Below are 19,444 nucleotides of genomic sequence, written 5' to 3' on the forward strand. Positions count from 1 at the left end.
TGGCGAAAAAAGACCAGGCCAATTTGACAAAAATCGGCACCCATGGGTGTTTTACTGCAGCTGTAATTGCAATCCGCGGTAAAAACACACAATGTTAGGAAAAAGTAAACCACTATCACCCGCCATTAAAGGCATGGTCTAGTAAAATTTTTTATTGTCCCTACGGGTCGGCCATGTTTTTTTAAGCCTAAGTGGCTCAATTTTAGAAAACTTTTCTATGGACCTTACCCGAGTTTTCGTCCATTAAACGCACGCGAAAACAAGCACCAGGGAGCCGCCATTTTCTGATAATCCTATCTTTTCCCCCATCGCCCTGGCTGACCTGCTTTTGCGGCACTAAATCAATTCCCCCGCCCCTGAACCTGACATTATCAAAACATTCATATTCCCCGCCTCTCTCCGTGACGTTACTGTGCTGCGTAGGCAAACGCGCCCAGTCGTCTTCTGCGCGACTCCACACAGAACCCGGAAACCAACACAGATCAACTCACAACACAGCGCGCCACAATTCGGAATATGAAACTGTACTTTAAAATGAAACAGCAACACGGTACATTTGGTAAAGTACATTTATTTGACATTAAATGTTTAGAGAATATTCGGCAATTGTCATATGAACTCCGAAAGCCATTTATTTTCTTTTTATCTATATCCGCAATAACTGTTCCGTTTCATCTTGAGTCGCGCGCTGTTCCTTTATGGTACACGGGGTGTTCATTTTCGTAAAAAGAATCACTTTGGAAGCACGGTGAACCGCAAGGCTGTTCCATCAACTACGCACTAGTCCAGCCTAAAGGTTTATATGTTGCTTCTAGCCACTAGTACAGCGTAAGGGCATGTGGGCCCTTGGCGATCGTCCCATAATATGGTGATCGTGCTCCAGTTGTTGACACGAAGCTGCAGGTGTCTGCTGAAGAATCCATCCCCCGGTGTCTCAAACAGATGGCAGTGGCAGAATGGGATCAAATACCTGTTATGAAAACAAAAAAATTATAATTAGTCTCGCTAGCCGAACTTCATTAATATTACTCATTTTATTTATTACGGCCGATCAGAAACTATTTGCTTGCAAGGATAGTTCAATGGAGTATGTTCGTCTCTAAAATCAATGCGAAAAGTAACAAGATAAATCGAGGCCAACACACAATGATAAACGACAGTTAGTCTACATGCGTGAGGAATGATATGATATATGATATGGCATTTGTAACGCGCCTATACTCAAGTGTTTCTAGGCGTGATGCGGCAGGTGGGGAACAAGGGCAGCCAGACAACGATCCTACTAGGCCAGGTGTCTTTCTGATCGCGCATGGGGAAGGGCTGTACATGGTTAGTTGAATACAAATTAAATAATAGGGCCAGCTGGTGGCAAGTGAAAGGTAAATGCCAGGAGAACGGGCTGAAGGATACAGAGACAGTCCCGTAGTGCAGGTAGGCAGTGCAGGGAAAAGTGGCTGGGCTAAGGACCGAGATCGGTGAGACCAGTGGACCTGCATGCCCAGATGCCCACTACGAACACGTTTTACTTGCTTTTCCTAGCTCTTAATTCATTCATTTATTCATGCATCCATTCATTAAATCTTCATTCCGGTATAAAAGCGTGTAAAGACTTACTTACATTATATTTGAAATTTCCATTGTGTCTCTTCGTAATGCAGTCTGTAAAACGGACCGTGCTCTTGACAATGATTTTTCGTATACTGAACTAAAATGAAACTCGGTCTAGTTTCTGAATTTTCTGCCTTATCGTCTCTTACGTTATTGCGCACTACCTTCAAATGTAGTTCTTTCGGCATGGTCCCTGTCTCAAGGGCAAAAAACAATAGACCCTTATACTTCCAGTGCGACTTGTGGGCCTCGTATGGGCGCTGTCCTATGGCATTCTTTATTTGCAACATCATGTAGTATAGGCATCTGTGAGAACTTGAAGTTTAGAATCCGTCTATGCAGTGCGCCTCAATGTGCAAATGCGAACTGGCTTCTCTCCCAAATGCACGGCCCGCTTGGCTGGCGCGTTCTAAGTGTCCCAATTTTGTCCCCGTTGTCTGCGAGCTTTGCAGCCGAAATTGAGACATTTAATTTTTTGCGGAAGGTCAGGGAAAGTATAAAGTACCACAGGAGTTGAGTTAAAAGTGAGATTTATTGTTTGTTTGTTTTATTATTTGCAATATGCAAGCCTCCCCTCCGTTAACAGTCCACAGCATTTACATTTACATGAGATGAGACATGAGAAAAATATATACATACACATATGTGAGGTGAATAGAGAGAATTCAAAGATGACACCCAGCTTGTTCGCCACCCATGATGGTGAAGGTAGGGGTTAGGTTTACAGGTACACTGTACAATAACATTTATTTACAAAAAGACAAACTTATTGCAATTATTTAAACCGGGATTTGTACTTCACAATCAGCTGTGAATCGGATGGGCATGGCACAGTCGCAATGTTCGGTGGCAATGGATCACTGCTCTGCACAGAAACGTCCAAAATTCCATATCTGTGCTTCTCTAACACAGCAACAATAAGGCCTTTCACAAAGTCGAACTGCATTTCATCATAGACTGGTTTGATCACCCATTGCTTACTTCGTTTTGAAAACACCTTAGTGTAGCGAGGCATACTTACTTTACCCCTAGTCCTAGATTGTTCACGTCCGACATTGCTGTTATGGGCCAAGACCGCTAGTAGAGTGCGATGTTTCATGCCCCGAAAGCTAAAATGCAAGCGCTTTGGCCTGTACTTTAGGCACATATTGTGGAACACCTCCAAATCTCCTGTGAGACAGAATTCTGTCAGTCCTCTCAAATCTCTTGATAGAGTTTTGTCGAAAACAATCTTCTCAATGGCTTTGTGTGTCGGTGAAGATGGAATCAACCACTTCTTCTTCCGTGCCTCCTCTGGGGACAAAGTGCCATGTTCACATTGGTGGAAATGTTCATTTGCTGTCCAGCGGTGAACGTTGGTACAGTGGTGCATCAGTGACCGCCATTTTTCAAGTAGTATTTCCACTGACCCCTCACAAGTTTTTGAGCTCCACCAAAGATGGTTGGTGATAGAATGTGACCACTGCAAAATACTTTCAAAACCTTTTTTTTCCCTGCAGCCGAGATTTTCTTATTGATTGATTTAGCAAGATGCCGTACGTCAAATTGATGTTTAATATGTGGGAACTGCTCTCTCATTGTCTTGGCAATTGAAACGTGTCTATCCGTGGCTATGAGGTCGATGTGCATTCCTCTTGATTGTAGATATTCCACTGATTTTATAAATCCTAGTTTCTCCATGGCCACTGACGATGTACATTGTGTTACCTGCACGACCACCGAACTCACAATTTTCTTACTATCCATGTCCTGAAAGTTGTAGGTGCAGTACTTGGTAGAAAATCCAGGGCTGTCGCACTGTCCATCGCCGGCTAGCCTGAATCGTTTGCCTTCGAATGTACTTGCTAGAGACAATTGTTCAATTTTCCAAGCATCACTAATGGTCGGAAACAGATAATCACGTTGGTATATGTAGTACAGCGCTTTAGAAATGAAATGGAGTCCCACAAACTGAAAGAAAGCCTCTAACTTTCTAAAACTGGAGCCACTGAAAAGTGATGCAGCTGCACACAGTAGATTGCCTGCTGGCAGTTTCCCCAGCATTGGTTGTGCAGACCATGAGAACCTATGATTTAATCTACAGGCGGCATTTATTTTGACGTTACTGCCTTTTATTTGACGAGTCACATTAATCAATGGCTTCCCACATACTTTCCCTCTAATGGAATGCACACATTTCAGCATACTTATAATTTCCATCAAACAACTGTCAAATACAATGTATTTGCTCTCTTTCATTAGACTGTCATCCTGCGTCAACGTTGTTTCGGCCTGTGACGTTGTGGAGATTTCAACACATTGGAAAGTAATATCGCTGATATCAAGTTCTGATGCGTCTATGGATGCTGCGGCTGGTTCATTCTCTGTCATTTCGACATCTATTACTTCAACATTGATGGGAGAACACAACAATGTCGACAGGTTTTTTGGTGGCAAATTTTTGGCGGGTGTAGATTGTGTAAATTGATCTGCAACTGCTTCAGAGCTATCTTCAATACATTCAATAACATCTTCTTGTGGTGGTGCGGTCGCACTGTAGCTATGGTCCAATGCAACTTTGCTGTAGTCTCCAAACACAGTCAATTCATGTTCTGGCCATTGGACATGAGCATCTTGAGCCTGAACACGCCTCGCCTCAATTAATAGTTCCTCCATAGTGTACACAGTCTGGCAAGCCACATCTCTCATTCGCTTCACTGTCTGTGTGTGTATAGTTCTGACACCCACGGGTAACTGTAGGAGAGATTGGAAAAGGGATGTTCAGTTTAAACACAAAATGGAGTGTAGTAGAATTGACTGGAAAATAACATAAAATGGTCCCCAGCACAAACATTTTTTTAAAGTTATGAACTGTTTGTAACTAACCTTTTTTTTGTTTTTTTTTTCTTTGCAACTTTTTTGACTCGACCTTCAACATCTGCACGCTGTAGCTCTGATTCGTTTCCGCATGTCCTCCCTTCCTCTTGCGCTGCAACGACTATATTTTCTGTATCCGCATAGACAGCACGGAATGAGGCTCCATCGTCTCCCTGAAACATAGTACTTTCATTACTATGTATCAAAATATTGTTAGCATAAAACACACGTGAGGACGAACACACAGGTACATCTCAATAGCCAAACACGATTTAAACATTGTGTGCAACAATCAAACGACAAGTATTCGACCAGTGATGATCTATTTCGATGGAACTGTCAGTATCCATACCTCTGGCTCTGCATGGACTGCCATGAATGGTTGTATTGGAGAGGAGGCATCCGCATCTCCCTGAAACACAGTACTTGCATTAGTATGCTTTTCAATATTGGAAACACAACACACACTTGGGGTCGACGGCACAGGTACATATAAAGAGATAACCACAAATGATGCATTGTCCAAAAGAATCAAGGAAAATCCAAATATGATCACATTTCATCGACTTATTTCTCCGATTTATTTACATCTGCATCATTTAAATTGGATGTTGTGATTGTAGTGGAAGCTTCGTCGTCTCCCTGAAACAAAGCACTTGCGTTAATAGGGAAGAAAGTATAGCAAATGGAATCACGTTATATGATCACGGATGATGGAGCTGTCATTATCCATACCTCGTGCTGCTGAAGAATATCTATGGATGTTGCAAATGTAGTGCGCACTTCCGAAAGCTGTTGCGCCGATTCGTGTACGCATGGTCCCGCTTCCACTTCCCCTGGAATTACTTGAATGTCAGGCTCTGCATCAAGTGCAGGGGTTGACGCTCCATCAACTGCCTGAAGCATAGTACTTGCTTTAGTGAGGATTACAATAGTGAAAACATAACACACCCCTGGGGTCGATAGCACAGGTACATATCAACGGCTAACCACGAATGAAACATTGTGTAGAACAATCAAATGACAAGAATTTCAGCTCTGATGATGACGCTCGATGGAGCTGTCATTATCCATACCTCCTGCTGTTGAAGAACATCTAGAAATGTTGTAGATGTGGCGGACGCTTCAGCATCTCCCTGAAAGACAGTACTTGCATTAGTATGCATAACACTAATTATAACTGAAAACAAACACCAGTGGACGATAACTAAGGTGTATATCAATTGGAAAGCACTAACCAAACATTCGGTAAAATGATTACACGATAAAATAAAAATATTACTTGACATGCATAAAACAGGTCTGTAGCGGATTAGCCTAGTAAGATTACCTGATACGCGCTAGAAGTGGTTGATAACTGTGACCACGTCAAGGATGTAGAATGTTCTTGCTTCAGATTCAAGGGATAGTCAAGAAGTTGTAAAGGTAAATTAATGATTGATAATGAAATGCCAATATTAAAAATAGCCATGTAAGGCGACAGAATACTTGTAAAATGCTTAACAAGCACAGTTCCCTGTTCCCATATATATACATTGCGTTTGTGGGTTATGAAATCGAAAAAGAATATATTGGTAAATGTCATTATTCAAAAAACTATACACTCATATCAATATCGAAATTATTACAAGGGATAGAACACCTACAATATCAATTAATCCGTTCGGATACCTACACACTACCGCAAGGCCTAAAGCTAAATCCGGACACTTGACTCACAGGTGGCGGAATGTGGACGAATAGAGTGGGAATAGCGTTTTCAAGCAATTTCCGTGTTGTTCGCCGTTTATTCTTCTTTGTTACCCAAGATGTTGTGTACATGTCCAAGGAAAAGTGCCGGCTGCAGATGTGGTATCGATCACCCCTCTTGTCCTGTATGACTTGTTGGACTCTACTTTCCAGCTCATCCAGTGGATATCCGCAATGTCTGACCCATTCTCTTATTCGATCAACAGTTTTGTAGTGCCTTCAGATTTAGCATGGGTCTTCGAAGGGCAACCGCTAATCGAACAGGCAGGCATTGTTGATAAATCTGAAAAGTAAATATCGACATTATTATACAATCTTCAGGAATAAAGATTTGATACAAAAGTAAATGAATCATACAATGATCAATGCAAGGTTTGTTTTGGTCGCAGGAACTATACCAGTTCATTATGTGCGGCTTAATATTTGCATAAGTTGCAGAAATGTATAAATGATGTGACTAAAAACTGAACATGTGACTCATCCCTTGGATGTTCTGTATTGCTTGAGAAGGAACCATGCTTACATTATAGACTGGACCCCCGAAGGGTGCAATTCGATGACAATAGACACAGATGAAAATAAATAGATCTATTGATAGCATAGCAATGGAAACTCAAGTCAATAGCAATGAGACCAATGAACATAGCACTATTGTGTACTCTACTCGCAAATAGATAGAAATTTAAAAATCTGCGAAATATGACTAGAATACATGGCCTTACCTTGACCAACAAACAGTTGGATTCAGCAAGCAGAGCAGTATGTTGCAGGAGAATAGGTGGGTGGCCACAGGTAGCACACTGATGGGTTTGCTCTAAGCGGTCACAGAAGTTCACGGATAGCACGACGACGAGTAGATTAGCATAGATCTCAGTGGTTGCCAGGTAACACGTTCAGGAGTTGACTTGCAAAGCACAAAGATGTTCTCATGAGACATATCAAGTGGTTTATAAAGTATTAGAAACAGGGGTGTGTTTGTGAATGAATGACGTATGTATGTCGTGGTTTTAGGGGGGCGGCCTGCTTCAAGGGGAGGCCTGGCTGGAGACACGGGGTCTGAGGAGGCCATGTACCGATGGCCCGTTGGCGTGGGACTCCTTTTGAAATGCACATGTGGTTTGGCACCTTGGCCTTTCGCGCCCCTGACGGCCCCCCATGCCAGCGCGCATCCATTGGCGCGAACCGCCTTTGATACAGGGGGGTGGGATGGATGGGCCTGGGGCGTGCAGATAAGGCACAGGAAGACTGCTGAATGAAGACACACTTATGTGGATTGCAGGGGGGCGGCCTGCTTCAAGGGGAGGCCTGGCTGCAGACGCGGGGTCTGAGGAGGCCATGTGACCGATGGCCCCTTGGCGTAGGATACCTTTTGAAGTGTACATGCTGTTTGGCACCTTGGCCTTTCGCGCCCCTGACAGCCCCCCATGCCAGCGCGCATCCACTGGCGCGAACCGCCTTTGATACAGGGGGGTGGGATGGATGGGCCTGGGGCGTGCAGATAAGGCACAGGAAGACTGCTGAATGGAGACACACTTATGTGGATTGCAGGGGGGCGGCCTGCTTGAAGGGGAGGCCTGGCTGGAGACACGGGGTCTGAGGAGGCCATGTGACCGATGGCCCCTTGGCGTGGGATACCTTTTCAAGTGTACATGTAGTTTGGCACCTTGGCCTTTCGCACCCCTGACAGCGCGCATCCCCGGGTGCGAACCGCCTTTATATCAATATATAGTATATCGTCTTTAAATCAATGATAGTATATTGTTGCTTATCAATAACAAATGCCACATACCAGAGATTCTTGTGAGCACAGACCCACACTTCAACCGGTGTATTATAGTGGTCAAGACCCAAGGCATGTATAATCCAATGGTAATTGTTAGTATAGACATATGTGTGACTTTTATAGAGACATAACCCACTGAAAGACTTTGAACAAGTGTTATTTAGTGCATGCTTTATCGAGAATATGTTATGTTAGCTTAGATAGATAGTGACCACCCTGCTTCACAGCGACCAGACCTTCACCCATTCGGAGCACAGATGTCTGACATCCATCCTTGAATGGAGACACACTTGATTCATTTAAAAAATCAAAACAACCGTTGTTAAATATATGTGGTGTTTTATTTTGTATCTTATTTTGATGACACAAACATACAAGACTTTAAACATTGTACAGTTCAGGTTGCAGCACAGCGAGAGAAAATCCCCTGTACTGACCGCTGTCACTCGGGAACGTTTCTCTAATGGCACGAACGGCACATGCGGGTATCACTCTTCGAACGCGGTGCCCAAGCCTCTCGTGGAGCCACCATGTAAAGGAACGATAGGGCACCAGCCTGTAACACCTGTGAAAAGGAATGAAACAAACTGTTTTTAAATGACCAAGGTAAGTTTAATAAACGTTTGTTGTCAATGACAATTCTTTTAACTAATGGCATTCTGCACGGACAAATGCTATCTAGACAATGCACACTATTGAACGACTTACATGCGTTACAATGATATGTAGATGTAATTTTGGATATAGTAGAAGAAAATGAAATGGGAGTGGCATGACAAGCAGAGTATACTTACTCGTTACTCGGATTACGAGGACGAACAGTTGCGCGAAGTTCGTGCATAAGCACCATCATTATTCTCAACACGGCCCGTGTGAGGCAGGCTGCCCTGAAGTCTGGCAGCTCGGTGATGCATTGCGGTCGTGGCTCGCCTTCCGAAATGTAGGCCAGGCATCCCGAGTTTTCTCGACAGCAGCAGTTCTCCTCCTTGGTTGGCATTAGCTCGCACCGATTGCATGTGCACCAGGTGGAGACGCCGTCCATTCGACTAAGCCCAGGCTCTTCATCTGTTGATTCGTCCTGCCAACTGCCGTCCGAATCCCCATCGTTTTCTCGTGCTTCCCTTTCCAGTAGTTCCTCCTCGGTATACTCAGGCTCGTACATGTAGGGCATTATTGTAGCCATTGTGTGTTAAACAAACTAAAATAATTTATAGCGGTGGTACTGGTATCTGTTCACACGGGCTACAAGCAGCGAAGGTAGCTGACCAGAGCACTGAAACGGGTCACAGAATACTCAAAGTAACACAGAGAGAGGAATGGAATCGAAAATCTGCTGCTGTGTGTTGTGAAACGGTCTGTTTATACTTATTGAGGAAAAGAGGCGTCCTGCCATTTCCATGGCGACACGTCATTAGCTGAAGCGCAGCGAATGTTGACACGAGACGTTCTTTGGCGTTGGGAAATGGGCGGTACGAGTCTACTGATGACAGGCTCAGGGGCGGGGGAATTGATTTAGTGCCGCAAAAGCAGGTCAGCCAGGGCGATGGGGGAAAAGATAGGATTATCAGAAAATGGCGGCTCCCTGGTCGAGCCACTTAGGCTTAAAAAAACACGGCCGACCCATAGGGACAATAAAAAATTTTACTAGACCATGCCTTTAATTGTAGAAAGGGTAACATAAAAATGTTACATGAGAAACTAGACAAAGGGGATACTAAGTAACCCCTCCAACACCCTATGGTAAGATAGTGTGTGCTGGGTCTAGAAAGTTACAAAATGTAAGCAAAGTCAATTTCACTTCACTGCTCTTGGAAACAGTAGTTTATCTAAGAGAAGGTATTTAAACTTTTGGGAAATCTAAGTGCCACTGCACTGAAGGTGCTGTGTGTCACTATGTAAAGATGATGCCTATGGAGTTTGTCAGACTCCAAAGTCAAAAGAAGCAGAGTCAAAATCACAGAAAAATACTTGAGTGGGGAAAAAGGTCTCACTCTCTGCAGGTTAGAAATGAAAAGTCCTAATGTTCAGCAAAAAGTGCTTGGGGTCTCTAAGGTAGAGAGGAATTAGCACAATTCTGAGAATTCTCCCTAACAACCAGGTAAACGAGGGGATTTATTCAGTGTACTTCCTTGTACCCAAAAAGGATCTCACCATCCGCCCTGTATTAGATCTGCGTCCAGCGAACAAAATTGTCGAACAGCAAAATTTCAGAATGACAACATTGCAGGAAGTAATCCCACTGCTGGTGCAGGGGGATTATATGGCCACATTGTATATGATTGATGCATACTTTCATATTTCAATTTTGGCAGCACACAAAGTACCTAAGGTGCATGATAGATGACGCACACTATCAGTTCAAGGTTCTTCCCTTCGGCATCGTATCAGCGCCAAGGGTGTTCACGACGGTACTGGCGGTAATAGCTGCTCACTTGCACAGGCAGTCCATTCCAGTCTATCCTTACCTCAACGACTGGCTCATAACAGGGGATTCATACGGAACATGCCTGCCCAGAAGACCGTAGATCATCTCTTCAGCCAAGGCTTCTCGATCAACGAGGAAAAGTCCAGTCTGTACCCCAGCCAAGTAAAGCCATTTTTAGGGGCTATGTTTAAGACCAAAGTCGGCCTCGTCTTTCCCTCCAACGAGAGGGTCCAAAACATGCTGTTCCAGATCACTCATTATGTAGCCAGTCACTAAGTGACCACACGCAAAGCCATGCGACTGTTAGGAAGGATGGCCTCCTGTATCTACACTCGTTTGCGCATGCGCCCTTACGGCATGCTAACTCAAGACAGGGGAGAGACACTACAACCTTGGCCTCCAAATCTCAAGTTAGCAGCATGGCTCCTGAGGTCATAGAGCTCGTCCACCTACGAACTCCTTCAGAGATATATGGACATAATCAGGATAGCACGGAAACTAAACCCCAGACACTGCTAATCCAGTAAATGGAAGTACTTTGTTATCTGCTGTAATAACAAGGGCATTAATCCCATTGATTGTACACCAAGACATATTGTCCTGTACCTAACCTACCTGCTAGATTCAGGTCTGGTTTTCAATTCCCTAAAGGTCCACCTAGCGCCGTTTTCAGCGTACACCACGTCCCAAAGCAAAGTTTTGTGGTAGAAAATGTAAGTAATTCAACAGTTTATGGAGGTGCTGAAGAGGATCCATCCCCCTATCTCTAACTCGGCTCGCGTGTGGGACCTGAATGCTGTACTTACCACCCTTTGAACCAATGCACAAAGCTAGCCTGAAAGCACTCTCCTGCAGGATCGCCTTCCTGGTGGCTATCTCCTTAATAAGGAGAGTTAGCGAACTGCAGGCCCTTTCAGTTCAAGACCCGTTTGTCACGATTCACAAACATAAGGTGGTCCTGCCCACCCACCCAACATTTGCGCCTACATTTATTTCAAAGTTCCGTGTAAACCAGTCCATAGAACTCCCCACCTTTTTCATAAACCCCACTAACGTGGCAGACGTGAGGAGAGCAGTCATCTATTATCTGGACAAGACTAAGCCACTAAGGAAGACAAACCAGTTCTTCGTTTCAGTGGCAGCTGGTAGAGCAGGGGGCCCTCTCTCTAAATCAGCGATATCAAAGTGGATCCTGAACTGCATCACACTGTGTTACACTTGCTAAAAGAGACCTGCCCTTCACGCCTAGAGCACACTACTCGGGTCACAGGGGCTACCATAGCATTCATTGTGAATTTTCCTCTTGAATCCATTTGTAAACCAGCAACCTGGAGTTCTGTACACACCTTTACATTCCACTACTGCCTAGATACACACTCGAGGTCTGATTTTCAGGTGGTACAAGCGGTGCTAAGACAGCACTTTGCTAGCTAGTCTATGCACAGCATATGATTCTAAGCAGATTAACAAGCATCAGAAGACATGCATTACTCACCGTAATAGCATTTCTGATGATTGTATCAGCTTAGATTCACATGCGCCCACCCTTCCTCCCCTCATGGAGTAGAAGGAACATGGACATCTTACACCTTCTCTCTTATGTACTCGCTCACGCTTACTATAAGGCTCCCTCACGGCATAAAAAACACAATCGGAGGGACCTTGACGTGTGAGGGATTTTGGGCACACTACATGTCACTTTAGGGATAGTGTTGGTCATGCCCATGTCGACGTCCCTTTTCTATCTTCGAAAGAAAGATGCAATACTCTGCGATTACCACTAGATGTCGGACTATATGCACAGCATGTGAATCTAAGCAGATACAATCATCAGAAATGCTATTACAGTGAGGAATGCATGCCAAATACTTTTTTATATAACTATATGTGTAAGTGCTTCTTTGTTGTGCCTGTCTAGCTAAGATTCAGTGTACAAGTTCCTGAGCTAATACAGACTGATACTAAGATTTGGGGCTCTACAAACCACTGGGATAGCTTGCTAAAATCTTACTGTCAGTAGGACTTTAGGAAAACTCCCCTAACACTCACCTGTAAAATGAGAAAGGATCACCCTCGTAGACCTATTGCATCCTTCAACTTGCTTCACTACTATTCAATGTCTATTCCCCAAATGTTGGACTGAAATTGTGCCTCACGCTTCATGCAAATGTTTAAAATGGGAGCTTCAAAATGCAGAAATTATTTTTCCATCTCTGATAAAGCCTTGTTTGCCGTTTTTCTGAAGCAGTCTACCTGCCGCCTCAATGATCTATTGACTGCTATTTTGTTTTTAATAAATACAGTGGCTTCGTTGTTCACTCTCTCATCACATGACCCGATTCTCTTCTTTGTTGCAGAGTTCCTGCTGTTCCGAGCAAAGGCAGATGTGTCTCTGCTCGATGTCAACAAGAACACAGCTCTTCACTTGGCCAGTAGCAAGGTAGGCTATCTGAATAAGGGGATTGGGGGGAAGCAGCGTGTTCTTGAAGGACTAGAACTGTTTTCCGATTCCCTGCACCTCTTATAAAGGGCCTATTGTACAGTGGTTTGTTTCTTTAAGAAGAGGAGATCAGACTCATTGTTAGGGAGAATTCTCAGTAAAATGCTAATTCCCTTCACCTTGGAGACCCCCAGCAACTTTACTGGATTTTGAGGACTTGATTTTTTTACCTGGAAAGAGTTTGAGCCTTTTTTCCCACTCTCGTATTTTGATGTGCGTTTTACATTTGTGTCCTCTGATTATGGAGAATTAGATAACGCCATAGGCATAATCTTTTCATTTGTGTTGCACAGCACCCTCAGTGCAGTGACACCGGCATGTCTTTTAGACTTCCCAAAGGTTTAAATACCTTCTCTGGGATAAACTACTGTTTCCCAGAGAATGTAAAGTGAAATTGACTTTACTAGTCTTAGCCAAATTCATAGACCTAGCACACACCAACTTACAATGGAGTGCTGGGGGGGTTACATAGTATCCCGTGTGTCTAAACACTCATGTAGCAGTCAAAAGCTACCCTTTCCTATTGAAAAGGATGGTGGCAGTGGTTTTACACCAAACTACCATGATTCTTTCTGACCACGAAGACAGATAGCTAAAAATCACGGGAGGCATGTTTTTCAAGAAGGTGCCTTAAGCCCCTTTGTTTAACGGGTCCCGGTCTTCTTTTTTTTGCCATTTCTTTGTGGAAAGGTCCTTCTAGTGTTTCTCTGCGCGCCAAACCAGGTTTGGTCCCTTTGTTTGTGTGCCTTTGGCGGGCTTCAGGACTGAAGACCGCCTCTGGCGTCAGAGTGTCTGGGGTGGGCAGGAAGTGAGGGAGGTGCCCGAAACTTCCTGTGCTTAGTCTCCTACGAGACCCAAATGCACTTTGGTGTGATTGGCTGGCTGACTGTCCAGCAAGGACAGCCACCCTACTGGGTGAGTGACAGCTAGGCTGGAATGAAAGGGAGAAAACGGTTTAAAAGGCAAGTCTTGTGGACTGGAAGGCAGAATCGACCACTGGAACGAAAGAACCGAAGAGGATGGCTGCTGCAACCACTGGACCATTAGTTTGCCTGGTGAAGCCCTGCTGCAGGTCCGAATTGCAAACTCCATTCGACAGAGAAGCTCCTTCAAGGACAGCTTCTTCCTTTGAGTTGGTAGGACCAATCAACTCATAAGACACCTGGGTACCATTGTCAAGGCTGGTTAGGTTTAACCAGGGAGAGGGACACCAGTTTGTGTTCTTGAATCTACAGCTACTGGAACTGAAGTGACTCCATTTTGTTTGCTTTCTTAAACGATCCCGTGCAGTGCAGGAGTCCCCCGACATCCTCCCTCTTGTCCCCACGACTGAGGCTCAGGAATAGTGAGATCTGCAGGAACTGCCATGAACCAACTACTTCAACTGAATTTGTTTCTTCATACTAAGGTACTTTGCCAACCCGATTGAGAGAACGTCGCTCTCGCGGAGAAAGTTTGTGAAACTTTCCCAACTTGCAGGCCTAATCAGCTTGTGACCCCACAAATGATTCTTTTTCGTCTAAACTACTTCTGAGAACTTTTGCAAAGACTTTACAGTTTGATACCAGAACTGCCCTTTCCTATCCAGAACGCTAGCCCATTGACTTTGGCCTGACCTATTGACTTGAATTAAACTATTCTGGTTAACTGAAACTATTTGCACTGCCTAGAAAGTATATATAATCTATTCTACTTACTTTTGTCCTTTTTGCTCACTGCTAAGTAACTAAACTGCCATTTGGGTCCTTTTTGAAGGGTGCTCAAACTGTCTCAAAAGCTTAGAGTTTTGTATTGAAGTGTATTGGTCTATAATATTAAGTTGTCTTCTTCTAGTGAAATGTTTTATAAATGATTGTGTAAATAGTGTAATAAGTGTTTTCCCAAGAAACCTTTAGTATAAGTGTCTACTTGAACCACTGTGATTGAAAGTCCTCTGTGTAACTACTTGTACTGTTCACATTCACTCTTGAGATCAGCCTGGCTGCTCAGCTCGCTACCAACAAACTGTGTGGTACAGACTTATACCAAAGGTTTGTCTTGCTTACACCTGTAGTACTAATTGTGTGAAGTGGTCCCAGGGGGTACTGCATGCAATTCTGCCTAACACTCATGAGAGACGGTGGGGGCTGTTAGAATGGATTTCTGAACTCTACTCTGGTGAACAGTTTAGTGAAACGGGGAACACTTCTGCAAAGTTAACCAGAACAATTCAAGGTAGCTTGGAGAGCAGTCAATGCTAAGTCTCAGGAGTAGTGGAGGTGATCTGAGTTATTGGATGATCTCACACAGTAGGGCGACAAGAATTACTCTTAGACAGTAGTATATCAAAAATATACAATTTATTAGGCCTTTAACAAACACAAGTGAATAATGAAGAACACAGTAATACCACCACTTAAACACACACTAGGAGAAATATATATATACAGTCCCTTTTGGTCAATGCAACGAAGTGCAGATTCCCGCCATAACTTGTAAGGATGGAAAGCAAACACACCTTATCCAATGGCCATCTCACAAATGGATATCCCTAACTGAAGAAGTGCAGCACTACGAGGATTGGAGCCTTGTGCTCAATGTAATGTTTGTGCGTAAAAGCTCTTATCGATGCGTAATGCTCACAAGGGACAAACTTCAATGGGAAGGAAAAGTTAGAAGAGGACACTGGAGTGTGAGGAATTCTGTTCCAAGAGTCAGAGGTGGGTCTGCTACGGAGAACAAAGCTGTTCCCAACTTGCGGACGACTATAGGAAGCAAGAGCCACCCAAGTCAAGGCAAGGACCACAAGGGATCCTGTGTGTGTAAAAACGGTATGGATGAACTAGGGGCCACAGGTAAGTGCTATGAATGCTTAACACCCTTAACTCACTCCAGGTTCAAACTTGGCAGGTTTGTAGGTCGCCCGGACTACGAAATCCCCTCTTTGGTTACGCTTCAAAGTGCATAGGCGCTGCAGGTCCGATTTCACTTCAGGAGCTGGATCTCTCATCACAAATGCGGGACAAAGGAAGCACCGATGCAGCTGATCTCGGGACACTTGAAGAAAGGCGGGAAAGTCGCCAGCAGCGAACGCCACTGCTGCACAGTGACGCAGGAGCTCCCAATTCTTGCGGACTGACACCCGCTTCTCTTTTGCGCCCCAAAGCAGTAGGGACGAGATTTGGCAAGAAGTGTTCTCCCAAAGCTCAAGCCGAAACTTGATGTAGCAACACTCCAGCACGGGTGCCAAGGTACAAGCTGTCAGTCCACTAGCGGGCTCTGAGACCCTTCCGAGAAGGCCTGTTTGCAAGGCACCAAGGAGGCGTTGAGAGTGATTGGTCCCACCACTCAAAAGGGTTGAAGCACCTTTGCAGGTCTTTGGAGATCGAGCTCAAAGCAGGGCACTACCGTGACAAAAGCGTGCTCATGCTGCCAAACCTACTCTGCACGGTTCCAGACAGTCCTTGGATCTGCATCGCTTCTCTGGATACTTGGCTCTGTTTATAGGTCGATTCAGACCTAAGGGTGTTCTGCGGGTTTGCACTCAGAACCTCTCCTCATATCCTAAATTCCAGCGAATGTTCTCACCCAGCTGGCCAATGAGGATATTTGCCGCACTCATGCATGCCAGCAGTGGTCCAATCAGGGACCACTGCGGCTCTCATGCTGTCGTGCACACCAGACATCCTGGCACCAGTAGTGTGGATTGGGACCAGACAGTCCCAGCCCACTTCCTGGGTACCCACACACGTGACATGGATTAGCCTACAAAAAGCGAATGCATGCCCAAATAAGGACTTGCCGGGTCACAAAGAGCAAGGGGAAGGCCAACGGACAAAATGGCCATAGGTGAAGACAAAAGACCTCGTGGCACGGCCATGATGGACACTAGCCACAGTCTTCAGCCAAATGCAGTGAGCGTGGTATGGCTCAGTAAAAGTTAATTAAAATACATGAAAAGGCTTTTGCTGCCTCCATTCTGCTCCTAGGCACATTGCATTGTCCAGTTAACAAAAAAACCTTATGGGATGTCTAGGGCCTGAAAAATCAAGGACCCCAGTGCGCAGTACTGTAATGTACTTTGCGCAAACTGTTTCCTAATGCTGGCTGTCAGAAGGACAAGTCCGTTTTCCCAGAACGATGAGCGAAAGCCCAGTGGAGTGCAGCTGAAGTCTTTGCTTTACTGGCAAAATTCGGGGCAGCAGGCTGAAACAAAAGCAAAATGTTGGGGGTTCACATATATAGAGGCGAAACAGCAGTAAGTGAAATTTTACCCAACAACCTCCCCCCAAGAGAGAAAAATCTCCTGTCTCCCACGAAACGCACGTCCTTGAATGGGTCATGAAGAGTAACTCGCTCCTCTGCCCTTGCATACACATCACAATCCTTCGCCCTCATCCCACCAATCTACCACCATACAACTGCAAAGATGTAACCTTAAGCCACTGTGCTATCATCTCGGCCCGCCATCACTTCACTGGAGAAGGTGTGTTCAGTCTCAGATACTTTCTACCACCCGAAACTGTTTTGTAGAAGACCCCTAGACTGACCCAAGTCCATCCATTTATCACCTACTGTTTGCAAAGTCTCTCCGCCAAAGCTTCCTCAGTGAGATACTGAAGGTACTGCACCGCCTCAGTCCTGTTCGTAATCCTATAGTCAACTTACTTAACCACAAATCTTGGCGCAAAAGGATGAGCCCAACAATAGTGGATCCCTGGCTCGTTTAGCCAGTGTCCGGCAGTCTCTATGATGGGCAAGTGTGTCAGTCTCAACTTGATGGGTGGCGCCGCCAGCTCTGTTTCCTTGGTGTGTGCGGCATTGTGCTTCTTCCAAGATAGCACCCGCAGGTTTCTACACACACAGCACAATGACATCATGCCAAGATGGCGCCGCCCACTGCCGACTCGTCTAACAGTGTTTTGCCCCCACAAAACGAGTACATTCTTTGTTGCAGTGCGTCTCAATGCTCCCGATTGCTACTTTGGGTCCTTAACCTGCAGTATGCTAGCCTCCAGGATTCTGGGTTCTGTTACTTGATTCCTTGCTTGAGTATTCTCTCTCTCCAGCCCTTTCCCCATGTTTGTTCTGCTACCTCCTTCCTTGACTCCTTAGAGCTTTCTTTGTCTTTTCTTCATATCCAGTTTTGGCTTCATTCCACTGTATACCACTTGCTGCGGCCTGCATCGCCTCTGGATTTCAATTCCTCCCTATCAGCTTGGCCGTCCGAAGAACTACACTCCTTCCACCATCTTCAGCCTAAGGTTTTCTTCCTCACAAGCGATTTTCCTTGGCTATCGCTTTGGGAGTCACTAGTTCCCCAGTTAAAATATCCGGAAGAGAGAGACTTTATCTTGTCAAACAACAAGAACCTGCCAAACGGGTACGTCCAAACAGTGATGGATTGAGGTGCCAAATGGAATGTGTGCAAATGAATCAGATCTAACAATTAGTGGCTGCTATCCAGGCACTGTGAGAAACTCATGGTAAGCAAAAGTAAGACAGACACACGTGAACACAGTTCAAGGGTGTTTATTGAACAATGAAAATGGTATATGGGTTGGAAAAACACCTAGTCTAAACCTAAATCTAAGATGGGTACGAGGTCGACCATCAAATGAAAAATAAACCAGTGCTAGTGATGTAAAGTCAAAATAAAAAGGCCTATACTAAGAAAACCTATTGCCAATTCCTTGCGCTAAATACAAAGGGTGTTGGGTTAAGTTTTAAGAAAGAAAGCAAGAAGTTCAAACAATAAAACAAAAGTTCATTTACCAAATAAGTTTGTTTCCAAAACTCAATACGGCTGATGGTTTCACCCCTGGATCCCCCTCTTCTGGGCTGACACTTGCTCAATAGTCTCCTTCTTAGTTATTTGGTTCCCCCTCTTGTGCGGCTGACCCTTACTCAATCAAATTGTTGGATGATAGCTTAACTCCTTGGATCTCATCATTCGGACTCTGACCTCTCAACTGTCAGCCCTTCGGTGACGACTTCACCTCCGGTCCCCCTCGTGTCGGGCTCAGACCTTTCTCTACTGTCAGTGTTTGAGTTTTAGCTTCACCCCTCCTTCGGCATCCCTCCTCCGGGTTCACTATTGCCTTCTTTTTAGTGCGTTGAACTCGGTTCAAATGTTCACGGGATTCACGTCCCTTTCTTTCATTCACCAGGTGGGATTCACTTCCCTTATTTCTAGCCAACTTAAGGATCAGTCTTTCGATTGTACAGGGCTTTTGCTCGACCCTTACGTATGACCACTTTGCTTCCTTTGGTGGCCTTACTATGGCCTTCTAGTTTCTCATTATGGAGCTCAACCAGAGTCTCTTGATTTGACCCCCACGTGGTGCCGCTTTCATCCTGCAGCTGGTGTCCCCTTCACACAGTTTATCAAAGTACATTAGCTCTGTTTCAAACTTTAGCCATTCTACGATTCTCATTCAACACAGCCCAGTGCTTATCGATCCTCCCTTCGTTGACATCTGTAGCAGGACACCTGTGCTATTGTTTGCGGTCTTGCATTCTCGTCCATGAAGGATCCGCAAGC

General features: G+C 44.8%; 1 protein-coding gene across 3 annotated transcripts in view; it reads left to right on the top strand.

Annotated features, from left to right (window-relative positions):
• Window positions 1-19,444, top strand: part of ANKRD52 (ankyrin repeat domain 52) — a 1,656,133-nt gene that overhangs the window by 1,478,727 nt on the left and 157,962 nt on the right. For all 3 annotated transcript variants that reach the window (XM_069653745.1, XM_069653746.1, XM_069653747.1), the window contains one exon: window positions 12,779-12,861. In XM_069653745.1, coding sequence (XP_069509846.1) covers window positions 12,779-12,861 — 83 coding nt within the window. The remainder of the gene's footprint in view (window positions 1-12,778; window positions 12,862-19,444) is intronic.

Source organism: Ambystoma mexicanum, chromosome 3q, assembly GCF_040938575.1.
Source record: "Ambystoma mexicanum isolate Mex_15411 chromosome 3q, UKY_AmexF1_1, whole genome shotgun sequence".
NCBI lineage: Eukaryota > Metazoa > Chordata > Amphibia > Caudata > Ambystomatidae > Ambystoma > Ambystoma mexicanum.